The sequence below is a fragment of the Nycticebus coucang genome, chromosome 10 (assembly GCF_027406575.1).
Source record: "Nycticebus coucang isolate mNycCou1 chromosome 10, mNycCou1.pri, whole genome shotgun sequence".
NCBI lineage: Eukaryota > Metazoa > Chordata > Mammalia > Primates > Lorisidae > Nycticebus > Nycticebus coucang.
The window spans coordinates 59,544,897-59,563,366 of record NC_069789.1 but is presented as its reverse complement, the minus strand read 5'-3'; the positions used below and the strand labels follow the sequence as shown (position 1 = coordinate 59,563,366).

Sequence of the window (18,470 nt, the reverse complement as noted above, 5' to 3'; positions counted from 1 at the left end):
CCTCTTTTTTTTTTTTTTTTTTTTTATTAAATCATAGCTCTGGGTATTCTGACTTTCAAAGAGTCTGTGCCCTGACTTGGAGCCTGTAGCTGAAGCGGCTAGGGCACCAGCCATGTACACTGGAGCTGGCGGGCTCAAATCCAGCCCGGGCCTGCCAAACAACAATGACAACTACCAAAAAGTAGCTGGGCATTATGGCAGGCACTTGTAGTCCCAGCTACTCACAAGGCTGAGGCAAGATGATTGCTTGAGCCCAAGAGTTAGAGGTTACTGTGAGATGTCACACCACAGCACTCTACCCAGGGAAATAGCTTGAGACTCTGTCTCAAAAAAAGTCTGTGCCCTTACGCTGGGTGCAGTGGATCACACCTGTAATCCTAGCACTCTGGGAGGCTAAGGTGGGTGGAATGCTTGAGCTCCGAGGTCCAAGATCAGACTGAGCAAGAGTGAGACCCCAGGGTGGTACCCATAGCTCTGTGGGTAGGGCGCGGGCCACAAACACCCAGGCTGGGGGCAGGTTCAAACCCAGCCTGGGCCAGCTAAACAAATGACAACTGCAACAAAAAATACCCGGGTGTTGTGGCAGGTGCCCGTAGTCCCAGCTACTCACAAGGCTGAGGCAAAAGGATTGCTTGAGCCCAAGAGTTTGAGGTTGCTGTGATGCCACAGCACTCTACCAAGGGCGACATGAGACTCTATTTTTTTTTTTTTTACAGTTTTTGGTCGGGGCCAGGTTTGAACCTGCTGCCTCGGGCATATGGGGCCAGCGCCCTACTCCTTTGAGCCACAGGTGCTGCCCAATGAGACTCTTCAAGACCTCATCTCTATTTTTTTGTGTGTGTGTGGTTTTTGGCGGGGGCTGGGTTTGAACCTGCCACCTCCAGTACATGAGGCCAGCACCCTACTCCTTGAGCCACAGGCACCACATGAGACCTCATCTCTAAAAACAGCCTGGTGTTGTGGCGGATGCCTATAGTCCCAGCTACTTGGGAGGCTGAAGCAAGAGAATTGCTTGAGCCCAAAAGTTTGAGGTTGCTATAAGCTGTGACACTACAGCACTGTACCGAGGATGACAAAGTGAGATTCTGTCTCAAAAATAAAGTCTGTGCTTTTAATCACTGTCTATGATGCTGTCCTTTTTAAGGCCAACTGCACTGTCCTTCACACCTCTACAAAGCCTTAAGCATAGAAATTAAACATGGCATATGCCTGGGACTAGTGAAATCCACTACACGGGGCCAACCATCAGGAGTGGGGACCATTCCCCAGTGGGATATCGTAGAACAAAATGACAAAATAGGCTAGGGTCTGCTGCCTCCCCTGTAGTTTTGCAGCCTGAAAGCATCTCTTCCCAGAAGCAGCAGCTATAACCCTCTGAGGAGCCAGCCATGGGCAGAGAGCCTACTCAGACTTGACAGGGTGAAAAAAAAAAAAATCAGAATCTGGAGACTGGCAAGAAAGGGTGGGGTGGGGTGGCCTGCACCTAAGATGCCTCATCTTTTAATTTCTTCTAGTTACTGGGGTCTGCACCCTTGTCCAAGGTTATGGGGTGGGGACGCTCTTAACTGGAGATCTAGTCCCACCCCTCAATTTACAGACAAGGAATCACCTGATGTCTCTACTTCTGCCTCAGTGATAGGTGGGTCATCTCTTTTCCCATGGGCTGATGGGGTGTATTGCCTTTCTTCCCAAAGGCTGAGAACTGAGGTTGGGGGGAAGCAAGTACATGCTCACTGCCAGCTTCTTCATCCTTCCCATCAAAGAGGCTACTTCATGCTGCCACCTCGATCGAGTGCTGCTGAGCAGGTGTCCAAGTCCGCAGCTAAATAGCCTGAGTAGTCCCGAGCCTATTCCTCGGGGCTATCTGTATCCCAGGAAGTAGCAGAGGCAGGCTCAGCTTGAGACTAGGAACTTCCATCAGCAATTTGATTTCTAACTTTGTCCCCTCTCTTCCTCAGTGGTAAGAATGAACCCCATTATGAAGGGGCCAGGGACATGGGGGAATCACCTACGTTTGTTACCATCCCTTGGACTTTAATGCCCAGACATCTAAGGCCTTAGGTGGTCACCATCTTCCTGCTTCCCACTGGGTTCAATCTAGCTCAGTGGCCAAGTATTCAGGGAGGAGAGAAGGGGCTGTGTGGGATGTGATAGAAACACACACTACCCTGGAAGACTTACAAAAACAGGGGAGTCACTCTTTCCACCCTTTAGAGTGAACCTTTTCATCAGGAGATGTTTGTTCTATAGGCACACCCTGCGTGCTATCCCCAGTCAGTTTCCCCTAAACTTTCCACCCTTCTGCCTTGACCCGTAAGCTCAGTATTAGGAAGCTCGTTGTACTTTTGAGATGTTATGCTGCTTTCTATGACTTGTTCCTTCCTGGTCTGCCTGGCCAAAGGTTCAGCCTTCAAAACTCACTTCCATTGCCTGTCTGCCCATATTTGTCAGATTATATCATGATTTGTTTACATAACCTCCTCTTCCTCAGTGCCCCTTTAAGATTAGACCCAGAGAACAAACAGATTTCATTGGGTGGCATCTGTGGCTCAGTGGGTAGGGCGCCAGCCCCATATATCAAGGGTGGTGGGTTTGAACCTGGCCCCGGCCAAACTGCAACAAAAAAATAGCCCGGTGTTCTGACGGGTACCTGTAGTCCCAGCTACTTGGGAGGCTGACGCAAGAGAATCCCCTAAGCCCAGGAGTTGGAGGTTGCTGTGAGCTGTGACGACACCGCACTCTACTGAGGGCGATAAAGTGAGACTCTGTCTCTTAAAAAAAAAAAAAATTAGGTTTCACGTCACATGTGCTGAGGATTCTGGCTCAGCAGGGTGGCAGTACTGCCTGATGGAGCCGTCACTTACACCGATGGCCGCTTTCCTTAGATGCTTCCTCCTACTCCCCTGGAGAAAAAAACGGTCTTTTTTTTTTTTTTTTTGTAATTTAAACAATTTTATTCTGAGCTGAATGTGTGTGACCAACCTGGGGCACATGGCCTCAAGAGGTCCTAAGCAAATGTGCCCCTGAAGGTCTTTTTTTTTTTTTTTTGAGACATGAGTCTCACTTTGTTGCCCTTGGTAGAGTGCTGTGGTGTCATAGCTCACAGCAACCTCAAACTCTTGGGCTCAAGCGACTCTCTTGCCTCAACCTCCCATGTAGCTGGGACTACAGGCACCCACCACAATGCCCGGCTATTTTATAGAGACGGGGTCTCACTCTTGCTCAGGCTGGTTTCAAACCTGTGAGGTCCGGCAATCTACCTGATTCAGCCTCCTACAGTGCTGGATTACAGGCATGAGCCGCCGTGCCCGGCCTTCCCTGAAAGTCTCGTGTAGTATCTAACTCCTTTCTTACCAATCATATGAATGAATAAAAGATGGATTTTCCACCTGAAGTAAAACATCGAAGCCAGAGATTCCAATTTCCTACTCACAAAGTTATCTGTACAAGCACCCCTCTGCCCTTGCTGCTGCTGTATTTGGTGCTTATTGAGGACTAAAGACAACCCTGCCCTCTTGCCTTCTGTGACCATCTCATCCCCTAGTTCTCTTCCCAACTCTGGGCTGGCGAGCCTCTCCCTCCTGTGGACAGCAGCACTCTCTAAGGTGTCTCCTCTGCTCTTTTGTATCTTCCCTAGGTGACCTCATCCTGACCCTCAGCTCTACCTGCCCCTATACACCAATGACTCACAGTCTCTGACTTCCTAGGTTCCAAAGCAGCATCTCCAGGTACTCAAGGTGCCTGGTCAGCCCTTGGCTGCCTCAAGTGTATAATGCCTGTTATGAGCTGAACTGTGAAGTTTGGGTCCCTCCCATACCCTATCCCAAATTCACGTTGAAGTCCTAACATCTAGTACTTCAGAATGTGCCCATGTTTGGGTGTTTTTGTTTTTTGAGACAGAGTTTCATTTCGTCGCCCTTGGTAGAGTGCTATGGTGCTATAACTCACGGCAACCTTAAACTCTTAGGCTTAAGGGCGGCGCTTGTGGCTCAGTGGGTAGGGTGCTGCCCCCATATATGGAGGGTGGAGGGTTCAAACCCGGCCCCGGCCAAACTGCAACAAAAAAATAGCTAGGCGTTGTGGCGGGTACCTGTAGTCCCAGCTACTCAGGAGGCTGAGGCAAGACAATGGCCTAAGCCCAGGAGTTGGAGGTTGCTGCGAGCTATGTGACACCACGGCACTCTGCCAAGGGCAATAAAGTTAGACTGTCTCTACAAAAAAAAAAAAAAAACCCAAAAACAAAACAAAAAAACTCTTAGGCTTAAGTGATCCTCTTGCCTTAGCCTCCCAAGTAGCTGGACTATAGGTCCCTGCCACAACACCCAGCTATTTTTAGAGACAAGGTCTTGCTCTTGCTCAGGCAGGTCTTGAACTACTGAGCTGAGGCCATCCACTGCCTCAGCTCCCAGAGTTCTAAGATTATAGGTGAGAGCCACTCCACCCGGTCTTTTTTTTGAGGCAGGATCTCACTCGGTTGAGTTGGACTAGAGTATAGTGCTGTCATCGCAGCTCACTGCAACCTCAAACTCCTGGGTTTTTTTTTTTTTTTTTTTTTTTTTAATTTGGCTTGGGCTGGGTTTGAACCCGCCACCTCCAGCATATGGGACCGGCGCCCTACCCGCTGAGCCACAGGCGCCGCCCCAAACTCCTGGGTTTAAGTGATCTTCCCACCTCAGCCTTACGGATAGTGGGGACTACAGGAATGTACCGCTGTGCCAGGCTAATTTTTTAATTTTTTGCAGAGAAAGGTTTTCACTATGTTGCTCAAGCTAGTCTTGAACTTGGCCTGAAGCAGTCCTCTCTTCTGGGCCTCCCAAAGTGCTAGGATTACAGGCATGTGCCACTGCACCTGGCCAAAAGTTATACGTGGATTTTTGACTGCATGAAGGATTGGTGATCCTAGCTCTTGTTTTGTTCAAGGGTCAATGGTATGTACTTGTCAAGAGTCCAAACGTCTCGTTTCAGATCACAACTCCCAAGGCAAGAATTTCTCCTTTTCTTTTTTTTTTTTTTTTGTAGAGACGAGTCTCACTTTATAGCCCTCGGCAGAGTGCCGTGGCATCACACAGCTCACAGCAACCTCCAATTCCTGGGCTGAAGCGATTCTCCTGCCTCAGCCTCCCGGGTAGCTGGGACTACAGGCGCCCACCACAACGCCCGGCTATTTTTTGGTTGCAGTTCAGCCGGGGCCGGGTTTGAACCCGCCACCCTCGGTATATGGGGCCGGCGCCTTACCGACTGAGCCACAGGCGCCGCCCGAATTTCTCCTTTTCATCCTTACCCTGCCAGTGACTGTAGTTTCAAAGAACACAGGCCAGGCTCCCCCAGAGACTTGGCCCTATCTGGGGTTTTAAGGTGGTTGGGAGTTAAGGCAGGCACAGACTTAACAAAAACCCTTCCTGCTTATTTCAAAAATATGAAAAGCAATGGGAGATACAAGAGTATCTGACTTAACATTCAATTCAACCACAAGGACCACAAGATGGTGTGGCAGGTGCTAGGTTATCCAAATAAATTACCTAGCTTGCTCCCCCTACTTGTAAATGACTCACCCTGTCTAGTATCTAATCTCAGGAGAACACTCAGGGTTAAGTGTTTAGCCCTTATGAGATATTCTCCTTCCCATCAGTTGGGGCGCCTGGGGGGTTAAGGGTATTCTCTTTACACATAGGTTTGAACAGAGGAAGAACAGCTAGTATGTATGAATTCACATGTCCAGTGAGGGGGAAAAGGAAGGAGGAGGTAAAGATCCTGGCAAGAGGCAGCTAGGGGCACTCAACAGATCCGGATCCATTAATAGGCACCTTTAGTAAGGGAGGTTCTTTTAGCTTCTTTTCTTTCCTTCTATACATTAATTTTCTAACCCCAGGGTAGCGCCTATGGCTTAGTGGGTAGGGCGCCGGGCCCCATATACCAAGGGTGGCAGGTTTGAGCCCGGCCCCAGCCAAACTGCAACAAAAAATAGCCAGGTATTGTGGCGGGTGCCTGTAGTCCCAGCTACTAGGGAGGCTGAGGCAAGAGAATCGCCTAAGCCCAGGACTTGGAAGTTGCTGTGAGCTGTGATGCCACAGCACTCTACGGAGAGTGATAAAGTGAGACTCTATCTCTAAAAAAAAAATTTTCTCTAATCCTAGCCCTTTGAGTACTAGAGGAACCAGGAGGTTAAGAGCCTACCAGGGGCCAGGCGCAGTGGCTCACGGCTATAATCCTAATACTCTGGGAGGCCAAGGTGGGTAGATAGCTTGAGCTCATAAGTTCGAGACCAGCCTGAGCAAAAACGAGACCCCATCTCTACTAAAAATAGAAAAACTGAGGCAAGAGATCACTTAGGCCCAAGTTGGAGGCTGCTGTGAGCTATGACACCACAGCACTCTACCCAGGGTGACAGCTTGAGACTCTGTCTCAAAAAAAAAAAAAAAAAAAGAGCCTACCAATAATAGGCCAGGCACAGTGACTCACATCTATAATCCTAGCATTCTGGGAGACTGAGGTGAGAAGATTCCTTGACCTCAGGAGTTTGAGTCTAGCCTGAGCAAGAGCAAGACTCTGTCTCGGGCGGCGCCTGTGGCTCAAAGGGATAGGGCGCCAGTCCCATATGCTGGAGGTGGTGGGTTCAAATCCAGCCTCGGCCAAAAACCATGAAAAAAAAAAAAGACTCTGTCTCTATTTAAAATAGAAAGATTAGCCAGGTGTTATGGCAGGCATCTATAGTCCCAGCTACTTGGGAAGCTGAGGTAGGAGGATGGCGTAAACCCAGGAATTTGAGGTTGCTGTGAACTTAATGCCACAGCCCTCTAGCCTGGGCAAAAGAATGAGATTCTTCCTCAAAAATAAATAAATAAAATGGAAGAAAAGGATGGCTTGGTGCCTGTAGCTCAGTGACTAGGGTGCCAGCCACATACACTGGAGTTGGCAGGTTCAAATCCAGCCCAGGCCTGCAAAACCACAGTGACAACTACTTGGGAGGCTGAGGCAAGAGAATCACTTGAGCACAAGAATTTGAGGTTGCTGTGAGCTGTGAGGCCACCGCACTCTACTGAGGGTGACTAAGCATTTCATAAAAATAAAAAAAAGGGCGCCTGTGGCTCAGTCGGTAGGGCGCCAGCCCCATATTACAGGGTGGCGGGTTCAAACCCGGCCCCGGCCAAACTGCAACCAAAAAAATAGCTGGGCGTTGTGGCGGGCGCCTGTAGTCCCAGCTACTTGGGAGGCCGAGGCAAGAGAATCGCTTAAGCCCAGGAGTTGGAGGTTGCTGTGAGCTGTGTGAGGCCACGGCACTCTACCGAGGGCCATAAAGTGAGACTCTGTCTCTACAAAAAAAAAAAAAAAAAAAAAAAATAGTGAAAGAGACACAGAAGCTGGGGACTGACAATCAAATAGGTCCACAGTTCCTGTTAGACACTGCAGCTTATAGGAGGGAGGGGACAAAGTCTTTGGACCTAGGCACAATGCTATAGGCTCTGGGATACCACTCTCAGCAAACTTGTCCCAGGGATCTATCAGGCAAGATTCACAGATACTGGGGAACTATTTTCTAGATTAACACTAATAACTAGTTTAGTCCTATAAGCTAAAGACATCTGTCTGTTGAACTCCTATTTCTTGGGCAGCACCCATAGCTCAGTGGTTAGGGCGCCGACCACATACACCAAGGCCAGTGGGTTCAAACCTGGCCTAGGCCAGCTAAAACAACAATGACAATTGCAACAACCACCATAAAAAAATAGCTGGGCATTGTGGCGGGTGCCTGAAGTCCCAGTTACTTGGGAGGCTGAGACAAGAGAATCACTTTTTTTTTTTTTTAGAGACAGAGTCTCACTTCATTGCTCTTGGTAGAGTGCCGTGGTGTCACATCTCACAGCAACCTCCAACTCCTGGGCTTACGTGATTCTCTTGCCTCAGCCTCCTGAGTAGCTGGGACTACAGATGCCCACCACACGCTCAGCTCAGCTATTTTTTTGTTGCAGTTTGGTCAGGGCCGGGGTTGAACCCACTGAGCCACAGGCAGCACCCATGTAAGAGAATTGCTTAAGAGTTTGAGGTTGCTATGAGCTGTGACGCCATAGCACTCTACTCAAGGTGACATAGTAAGACTCTGTCTCAAAAAAAAGAAATCCTGTTTCTTGGACCCCAGTCTCCCATAATGTAGCAGGACAGAATTCTAAATTGTAAGATGGTTGCTGCAGATTGACCTGGGACTTCAACCTCTACTGCCCTCTGTTGGCCTCTCCGTGGGAAGATAGGTCAAAGGGCACCAAAGCAGCAATTTCAAGCTGGGTGTGGTAGCTCAGTCTGTAGTGGATTGCCTAAGTTCAGGAGTTTGAGACATCCTGAGCAACAGCGAGACCCTGCCTCTAAAACTAGCCCAGCATTGTGGTAGGTACCTATAGCCCCAGTTACTTGGGAGGCTGAGGCAAGAGAATCACTTGAGCCCAAGAGTTTGAGGTTGCTGAGAGGTATGACTCTAGGGCACTCTACCTAGGGGGACAGAGTGAGATTCTGTCTCAAAAAAAAAAAAAAAAGGAAAAGAAACTGAGCGGTTTCTGTCTCAGAATGCTAGGGGCAGATAGACTTTCAGTAGCTTTCATCTACGACTCCAGAAAGTTTTTACCTCCTTTGAAGTGGGCTGGGGACAAAGGGTACAGAGACCCACATGAGGTCAAAGCATTACAGCCCCAGTGCTGAGCCCGTAGGTATCTGGCAGGGTAGCCTCCTCACACAGGAGGAGGACAGTGCCAGCTCTCCACTAGAAATAGCCTGGCTGGAGTTCCCAGAGACAGAGGCCATCCTGCCTCTTAAGAAGGCAACAAAGGACATTGGGAAGGTTAGAGAAATCCCGCTGCCTGGGTAGAAGTCCACACCAAAGATTTCCACATCACTTGAGACACCGATTATATCTGTAGGGGTGGGGGAAACAATGGAATGAGATACAAAATTGGGGAGCCAGAGACCAAGTCCTGCTGGTACCAGGACCACCTAGTACTCTTCACTCTCGTTCTTGCTGTCCACAAACTCTGTGTCTAGTTCTTCATAATCCTTCTCCAGGGCAGCCAGGTCCTCTCGAGCCTCAGAGAATTCCCCTTCCTCCATGCCCTCACCCACGTACCAGTGCACAAATGCCCTCTTGGCATACAGCAGGTCGAACTTGTGGTCAAGGCGGGCCCAGGCCTCGGCAATCGCTGTGGTATTGCTTAACACGCAGATCGCCCGCTGCATCTTGGCTAGATCATCCCCAGGTGCCACTGTCGGAGGCTGGTAGTTAATGCCAACCTAAGAAGAAACAGAAAGTACTGTAAGTACCTGGTTCTACATTTCCTGGAAGGGATCTGTACAAGGATGCCCATAGCAGGGGTAGGGGCCATCACTTGGTGTTTGGTATTTGCCAACCTGTAAGAAACTTGGAGACACAGGAAGATCACCAATACCACCACAAGGAAAGACAAATCCAGAATGTGGGAATTTCTATAAGACTTGAGATAGGGCCGCACCTATGGCTCAGTGAGTAGGGCGCCAGTCTCATATACCAAGGGTGGTGGGTTCAAACCTGGCCTTGGCCAAACTGCAACAACAACAACAAAAATAGCTGGGTGTTGTGGATTTGGCAAGCTACTCAGGAGGCCGAGGCAAGAGAATCGCCTAAGCCCAAGAGCTGGAGGTTGTTGTGAGCTGTGATGCCACAGCACTCTACTGAGGGTGACAAAGTGAGACTTGGTCTCTAAAAAAAAAAAAAGACTTCAGACAAATAAGCACAACACTTTGTCCTTGATCAGATCTCAACTTTGAGAAACTGACTACAAAAAAACAGTTGTGGCAACTGGTAAAGTCTAAATACCAATAAAGCATTTTTATTTGGGAAGTACTATTAAGTATACCAATGGATTAGTGTGTTATGTAGCTATCTAAGTGATAGCTATCTAAGCTACCCATAAATGGGTCAGCAAAGCAAAAGTAAAGGAAACTTACATTTATGTGTTAAATCCAGGTAGTGGGTATGGGTGTTAAATTTATTAACCTCCCTACTTTTTAGTTTAGAAAAGTTAAAAAACATTAAACTTCACAAAACTTTACAGTTGAAGCTAATCTTAACTGACTTTAATAACTGGCCTATCCAGGGCGGCGCCTGTGGCTCAGTGAGTAGGGCATTGGCCCCATATACTGAGGGTGGCGGGTTCAAACCCAGCCCTGGCCAAACTTCAACAACAACAAAAAAAAAAATAGCTGGGCGTTGTGGCGGGCGCCTGTAGTCCCAGCTGCTCGGGAGGCTGAGGCAAGAGAATCACGTAAGCCCAAGAGCTGGAGGTTGCTGTGAGCCATGTGATGCCACGGCACTCTACCAAGGGCAGTAAAGTGAGACTGTCCCTACAAAAAAAAAAAAACAAAAAAACAAAACTGGCCTATCCAGAATGTTATAAACAAATTTCAGATTCGGTTATTCTCTCCCTCCGCTTAACAAAAAAAAAGTCAATTTCCCATTAATGCCTCTAGGATCAGTAAAAGGACTATTTCTTAAAGGCCTAGTCTTCCTTTGAGTAGCTAAAACTTTTCCTAATATGGAGGCAGAAATAGTCTGCCTCCCAGATACTCTACGGCTCATCTCTGGTTGAGCTACAGGAAGACGCTTCCACACTAGCAAGCAGCTATTATCTTTTTTTTTTTTCATTTTTTTTTTTTTGTAGAGACAGAGTCTCACTTTATGGCCCTCGGGTAGAGTGCCGGGGCATCATACAGCTCACAGCAACCTCCAACTCCTGGGCTTAAGCGATTCTCTTGCCTCAGCCTCCCGAGTAGCTGGGACTACAGGCGCCCCGCCACAACGCCCAGCTATTTTTTGGTTGCAGTTCAGCTGGGGCCGGGTTTGAACCCGCCACCCTGGGTATATGGGGCCGGCGGCCTTACCGACTGAGCCACAGGCGCCGCCCAAGCAGCTATTATCTTTATGACCAAGAGTCTTGCCCTCTCCTCCCCTTGTGGTCACATCCATAGCAGTGTCCCAGGGATGGAAAGCTATATCTGTATATATATTTTATTTTATTAATGTATGTTTTTGAGACCAAATCTCAAGCTGTTGCCCTGGGTAGAGTGCCATGTCATCATAGCTCACAGCAACCTCCAACTTGGGCTCAAGCAATCTTCTTGCCTCAGTTTTTCTATTTTTAATAGAGACAGGGTCTCACTTTTGCCCAGGCTGGTCTCCAACTCCTGAGCTCAAGCTATCCACCCACCTTGGCCTCCCAGACTCCAAGGATTACAGGCATGAGTCACTGTGCCCCATCTTTAATTTTTTTTTTTAAGAGACAGGTTTTGTTCTGTCACCCAGGTTAAAGTGAAGTGGTAAGATCATAGCTGACTGTAACCTTAAACTCCTGGACTCAAGTGATCCTCCTGCCTTAGCCTTCTGAATAGATGGGACTACAGGCACATGCTCCAATGCCCAGCTAATTTTTAAATTCTTACAGAGATGGGGGTCTTTTTTTTTTTTTTGTAGAGACAGAGTCTCACTTTATGGCCCTTGGTAGAGTGCCGTGGCATCACACAGCTCACAGCAACCTCCAGCTCCTGGGCTTAAGCGATTCTCTTGCCTCAGCCTCCCGAGTAGCTGGGACTACAGGCGCCTGCCACAACACCCGGCTATTTTTTTTTTGGTTGCAGTTTGGCCGGGGCTGGGTTTGAACCCGCCACCTTCGGCATATGGGGCCGGCGCCCTACTCACTGAGCCACAGGCGCTGCCCGAGATGGGGGTCTTTCTATGTTGCACAGGCTGGTCTTGAACTCCTGGCCTCAAGCAATCCTGCTGCCTTGGTCTCCCAAAGTGCTCAGATTTATAGGCATGAGCCACTGTACCCAGCCTAATGCCACAGCTGCCACTTTTAATCTTTCTAGAGTCTTACCCTGGAACAAAACCCATAAAACTAGGTCATATGCCCAACACCTTGGGAATCTGAACTGATAGATAACAGGGTGGGGCATAAATGAGTCCTTCCTCATTACCTGAAAAGGAAGAGGCTACATTCAGATGCAGAACACAGGAAGCCTTCTGACCCACATTCCCCGTGATCTGACAAGCCTTTCTGTGTTCCTCAAAGCACTACCTTCTGAGCAGAAGCTATATCCCTAGCATATGTAAGCAAAGAGGCCATTCCTTCCAACTTGACTGGTAAGCCTACAGAATGCCTATTGCCGGTCTAAGTAACATGAAACTGATACTTTGCAATCTTTCAAGTAGAATTCACCCTGGCTTATAGTCCAAAGGCCTGGCTTCTAGACTAGGCCTTGATAGTTGAGATCTATAAAGTTAAAAGACAGTGTCTAGGCTGGGTGCCAGGAGTTTCTCTCTATAAAAAGTTAAAAAATTAGGCTCAGCGCCTGTGGCTCAAGACGCTAAGGTGCCAGCCATATACACCCGAGCTGGTGGGTTCGAATCCAGCCCGGGCCTGCCAAAACAATGACGGCTGCAACCAAAAAATAGCCAGGCGTTGTGGCAGGCACCTGTAAGTCCCAGCTACTTGGGAGATGGAGGCAGAAGAATCGCGTAAGCCCAGGAGTTGGAGGTTGCTGTGAGCTGTGATGCCATGGCACTCTACCCAGGGTGACAGCTTGAGGCTCTGTCTCAAAAATAAATAAATAAATAAATAAATAATAAAGACAGCTTCTAAAGCTGTTATTTGCTCTATTTGTCCCATCCCTAGTACATCTGTTCTTCATGCCTGTAGCTCTTCAGGAACTCCCTTCTCAGGAGGTACCACAAGTCACATGCTAATCCCTTCTTTTCCCCCCAACTTGCCTTGAAACCTGTGGAACACCAGTCCACGAACTGGATGCTATGCTTGGTTTTGATAGCAATAATGGCAGCATTCACATCCTTGGGTACAACGTCTCCACGGTAGAGCATGCAGCAGGCCATGTACTTGCCATGGCGAGGGTCACACTTGACCATCTGATTGGAGGGTTCAAAGCAGGCACTGGTCATCTCTGCCACTGAGAGCTGCTCATGGTAGGCCTTCTCAGCTGAAACAATGGGCGAGTAGCTAACTAGGGGAAAGTGAACACGGGGGTAGGGCACCAGATTTGCCTGGAACTCTGTGAGGTCTACGTTGAGGGTACCATTAAAACGCAGTGAGGCAGTGATGGAGGATACAATCTGGCTGATGAGCTGGTTGAGGTTGGTGTAGGTAGGGCACTCAATGTCCAGTTTGTGGCAGCAGATATCACAGATGGCCTCATTGTCCATCAAGAAGACACAATCTGAGTGCTCCAGGGTAGAGTGGGTGGTCAAGATGGAGTTATAGGGTTCTACAACTGCTGTGGACATGTGGGGGGCTGGGTAGATAGCAAACTCCAACTTGGACTTCTTGCCATAGTCAACAGAGAGCCGTTCCATCAGCAGGGAGGTAAAGCCTGAGCCAGTGCCACCCCCAAAACTATGGAAGATCAGAAAGCCCTGAAGCCTGATGCACTGGTCTGTCTAGAACAAGAAGCAACATTGTTAAGGATGCAGATGGCATGTCACCTGCCCCCAAACCTCTTCTGACAGAATTCTTTTCTGTCTAGAAAGCTACCAATACTGATTATAATTATACTCACTTCTGTATTAAAGACTTTACAATTTATACTTAAGTATGTATATTTTATGATGTATAATGAACTATTTGACAAGCATATAACCAAACCCAGGTAAGATATAGAAACTTCCATCATCCTCAGAAAGTTCCCTCACATTGTGTTGCTTTCCCTCTACAGAGGGGAGAAAAGACCACCTCTGTGAGGCTTGGAGATCTTGGATGACTAGCTGGGCAACACTATACGTGGAGTGCCAGGGTGAAGCAGGTCAGTTCTTCTGCAGCAAGGTAGGGCCCTCTCAGCCTGCTGCTCTGCCACCTGCAGGACGGTGCCAGTGGTAGTGGCACCTTGTTCTACATACAGATTTCCAGGCCCCACCTCAGACTGGAACCCGGGAACCTACACTTTTTTTTTTTTTTTTTTTGTAGAGACAGAATCTCACTTTACCACCCTCAGTAGAGTGCCATGATGTCACAGGACTCACAGCAACCTCCAGCTCTTGGGCTTTCGTGATTCTCCTGCCTCAGCCTCCTAAGGAGCTGGGACTACAGGTGCCTGCCACAACGCCTGGCTATTTTTTTGTTGCAGTTTGGCTGGGGCCAGGTTCAAACCCACCACCCTCGGTATATGGGGCCAGCGCCCTACTCACTGAGCTACAGGCGCCACCGGGAACCTACACATTTAACAATCACCCTAGTTGTTCTGACACAGCTGATTTTTGGACCAGGAAAAAAAAAAAAAAATCAGTCTATACCAGACACATGGATATAAGAAAGGTCTAAGCTTAGGGGGTACTTTGAGTTCTTTTTTCATTTGTGAGGAGAAGAGCATGGATTCCTACTCCTCAGGTCACTGAGTCCCCAAGTCTCTGCTGAGCAGCAGAGTATGTCTAGACAGTCCCTCTAGAGCAACAGTGCCAAAGTACTGACTCCCAGTTCACAGTGCCTCAGAAAGGAGACGGGTAAACTGGGCAACAGTTAAGAGCTAAGCAGGAGCCTCTCTCAGCTGCAAAGACCTGCACAGGATCCTAAAAATAAAAGGATCAAAGTAGGCTTGGACAAAGAATGACAGGAGAGAAGCCCAAGTCTACCAACTCAGGGCACAGCAGGTTATTTAGGCTTCCGACCCTAGATCCACACCTGGGACATGGCACACAGGTTCCCCTAGGGGAAGCCAAATGAGCAGACAGGCCAGAGAAATAATATTAGGTACCGGCCACGGGCTGTGGTTTTCCTTTCTTCCCACATATATTCAGCTGCCCAGACAAGGGAGGGAGGCTAAGGTTGCAATGACCTCCCACATGTGCCAGGGTCTTGCTCACCAGTTTTCGGATTCGATCCATCACCAGATCAATGACCTCTGGCCCCACAGTGTAGTAACCACGGGCATAGTTGTTGGCAGCATCTTCCTTGCCAGATATCAGCTGTTCAGGATGGAAGAGCTGCCTATAAATGCCGGTTCTTACCCTGTCTTGAGGGGAAGAAAGAAAGCAAAGTTAAGAGAGCCTGCTCTCATTCCCCAAGAAGACATAGGCACTGGAACCTTTGCTAAGCTGCCCTAGGTGTAACTGCACAACAGTGATGAAAACATGGCATACTATAGTCCCACTTCTAAAGCTGGGTCCTAGTTGGGCCTGTGAGGAGAAAAGTCAGGGGGTGTCTTTTTTTTTCTTTGCAGTTTTGGCCAGGGCTGGGCTTGAACCTGCCACCTCTGGCATATGGGGCCGGCGCCCCACCCCTTTGAGCCATAGGTGCCACCCGTCGGGTGGTACCTTTTACAGTGCCTTCCTTCTGATCATAGTCACTTCATTTTGCCTGGTGAGGAATCAAATCAGAGGAGGAATCAGGGGGATCTTACTTCACTTTTGATTAGGGTAAGAATATAAACTAATGCAGAAAACCCAGCCCATAGTTCAATATCTAAAACATATCTTTGGGAAGATGGGAGAAGGGTAGATTTTTCATGAATAGGAAACTGAGGAGCTCCAGCTGCAGAGGATAAGAAGCAGAAAAGTCCCAAGAGGAGGGGAAGCAGCAACAGCTGAGTTCACACAGGTTTACATCCTATTAGGGAGCCTATTTCAGTGAAGGCTGAACATTGTGAATGTTCTCAGCTCCCAGTTCTTTGACAGGGAAAAGGAAGTTTAAAATTTCTGCTTTAATATCCATTCCTTTCTGCAGTCTTCATTCTAGGCTTGATCCTTGACTCAAATATCTGGCAGTTTCCGGGCAGAACTGTGCAACTGATCTCCCTTCCCAGCACAGGAAGCCCCCATGACCCCTCCTGAAGATAGTCTAGACAAAAGCAACAGACTTCAGACTTTAGTGTTATTCTTGGCAGGGGACTGCCTGCATTCCAAGCGTTTTCCTCCTAAGTAGACCAAACCACTGACTTGGGGGCTGGCAAAAAATATGGGCTTGGGGAGGGGGACAACCCCTCCCCCCATCCACTGACCTATGACATCAGGCTCCAGGTCCACAAAGACAGCCCAAGGCACACGCTTGCCAGCCCCTGTCTCATTGAAGAAGGTGTTGAAGGAGTCACTGCCCCTCGCTAGGGTCTTGTCGCTGAGCATGGTGCCATTGGGCTGGATGCCATGCTCCAGGCAGTAGAGCTCCCAGCAGGCATTGCCCATCTGCACCCCGGCCTGGCCCACATGGATGGAGATGCACTCCCCCTGGTGGTGGTGGGAAACACATGCCATGAGTGGTGTGGAGAAGGGGAGGGAAATGGGGACTTGAAAAGCCTTTCCTTGGAGTACCCTTTATCTTTCCTCCTTAAAGGCTGAAACCTGGCATTACCTAGTCTGAAACCCAGAAGACTGGGTTCTTGTTCCAAGATTTCCTTCCCATACTTAAGCAAAACCACCACCTCCAGGCCCTTATATTCCTCAACTCATTCAGAGCTTTATTTATTTATTTTATAAATAATGGATAACTGTGGATAATGAGCCCTGGAGTTACAGCCAGACTCTTAGAAGTGTATCCACAATTTCCCCTTTTGGGGGGACATGCACCTACCTTAGACACTTGTCCCTAACAACTGCAGTACAGAAAAGTTAATCCAAGCAAGTATGACCACTCAGAGTCATACTTCACCTGTGGACCTTGTTACTCAGGTAATTCCTAAGATGGATGGACCTTCTCCCCCACTCACAGAGGATCAGTTTGAAGAGGCTGAGCACCTCCTGAATGTAGATCTATGAAGCCAGAAGGCAATAGTTTATCAGTCTTAGGAACTATCTTGCAAGACAGCCTCAGAGTGGGTGGCACCTGTTGCTCAGTGAACAGAGCGCCGGCCCCATATACTGAGGGTGGCGGATTTGAACCCGGCCCCGGCCAAACTGAAACAACAACAAAATAGCCGGGCGTTGTGGCGGGAGCCTGTAGTCTCAGCTACTCGGGAGGGTGAGGCAAGAGAATCAATCGCCTAAGCCCAAGAGCTGGAGGTTGCTGTAAGCTGTCACGCCACAGCACTCTACCAAGGGCAACAGAGTGAGACTCTGTAAAAAAAAAAAAAAGTCTCAGAGGCTTTAAGGAGACTCAGAGCAGAGGTGGGGATTAAAATATTCAAGGGGAGGCGGCGCCTGTGGCTCAGTCGGTAAGGCGCCAGCCCCATATACCGAGGGTGGCGGGTTCAAACCCGGCCCCGGCCAAACTGCAACCAAAAAACAGCCGGGTATTGTGGCGGGCGCCTGTAGTCCCAGCTGCTCGGGAGGCTGAGGCAAGAGAATCCCTTAAGCCCAGGAGTTGGAGGTTGCTGTGAGCTGTGTGAGGCCACGGCACTCTACCGAGGGCCATAAAGTGAGACTCTGCCTCTACAAAAAAAAATAAAATATATATATATATATATATATATATTCAAGGGGGGCGAGGTTAGATACAGGGAGCTCTGCGTACACACCCAAGTTCTCAGGTTTAACTGAGGGACCCCAAGTTCCTGGGCACCAAGAAAACAGAGAAGTGGAGTAAAGAATACTCTTTTTCCAGAAACCAAGACCTTACAGAAACCCCTGGTCAAGTATGAGGCACAAAGGGCGTGGACTTGAAACTAGAGTCAGTCGTCCAAGACAAAGGCAGTCAGGGCAAGGAGGGCTCCGAACTTGAGAAACCTGCACAAGTAGCCTAATCATAGGTCCTGCCTCCTGCGCCGAGTGTGACCTCAAAGGGAGGCGGGGACTGCAGCTGGGGGCGGGACCCAGGGCCCTCGGAGACTCGGGAGAGCGGTCCGCCGCGGATCCGACGCTGCGGCCCAGGGTGCGAGCGCAAAGCACCGGCGGTCCCACCAGGTTCTCGCCTTGCTGGCCCAGTTCTGCAGCGCTCTCCGTAGCCCTCAGAACTTTTTTAGCTTGCGTCGCCTCCCGCAGTGAAGACACATAGAGAAGCGGTGCTAAGACTCCTCTGCGACCCCGCGCTTTCTGCAGGGCGCAGCCTTACAGTGAACACCCAGGCACTTTTTTTTTTTTTTTTGTAGAGACAGGGTCTCACTTTATGGCCCTCGGTAGAGTGCCGTGGCCTCACACAGCTCACAGCAACCTCCAACTCCTGGGCTTAAGCGATTCTCTTGCCTCAGCCTCCCGAGTAGCGGGACTACAGACGCCCGCCACAACGCCCGGCTACCCCCAGGCACTCTTAACATCCCTGCGCAGTCCACCCACACCCTGGACTGCCCGGACACCCCTCTTTCTGGGCCGCCGACGCTTACCAGAGACCCTCCTGGGTGTCCCCGGCATCCTCCCCCTCTCAGCACCCCACACTGTGGACTCTTCCAGGGCCCCCAGGTCCGCCTCACCATGGCTGCTCCGGTAGGTGAGGCCGGTGGAGGATCATTGACTGCAGACATGCTACGAGCCTCCAGCAAGACCCCAAGCCCTGGCGCAGGCCGCCAGCGGGGTCTTATACATCCCCGCCGAG

General features: G+C 49.3%; 1 protein-coding gene across 1 annotated transcript; it reads right to left on the bottom strand.

The window, feature by feature from the left end:
* Positions 1 to 8,606: 8,606 nt before the first annotated feature.
* LOC128597383 (tubulin alpha-8 chain-like) lies at positions 8,607 to 18,470 on the bottom strand. The gene is made up of 5 exons (XM_053607734.1): positions 18,349 to 18,470; positions 16,012 to 16,234; positions 14,879 to 15,027; positions 12,782 to 13,462; positions 8,607 to 9,270 (listed from the first exon to the last, which is right to left on the bottom strand). The coding sequence occupies exons 1-5, from the start codon at positions 18,397 to 18,399 to the stop codon at positions 8,977 to 8,979; spliced, it is 1,398 nt and encodes a 465-aa protein (XP_053463709.1). The 5' UTR covers positions 18,400 to 18,470; the 3' UTR covers positions 8,607 to 8,976.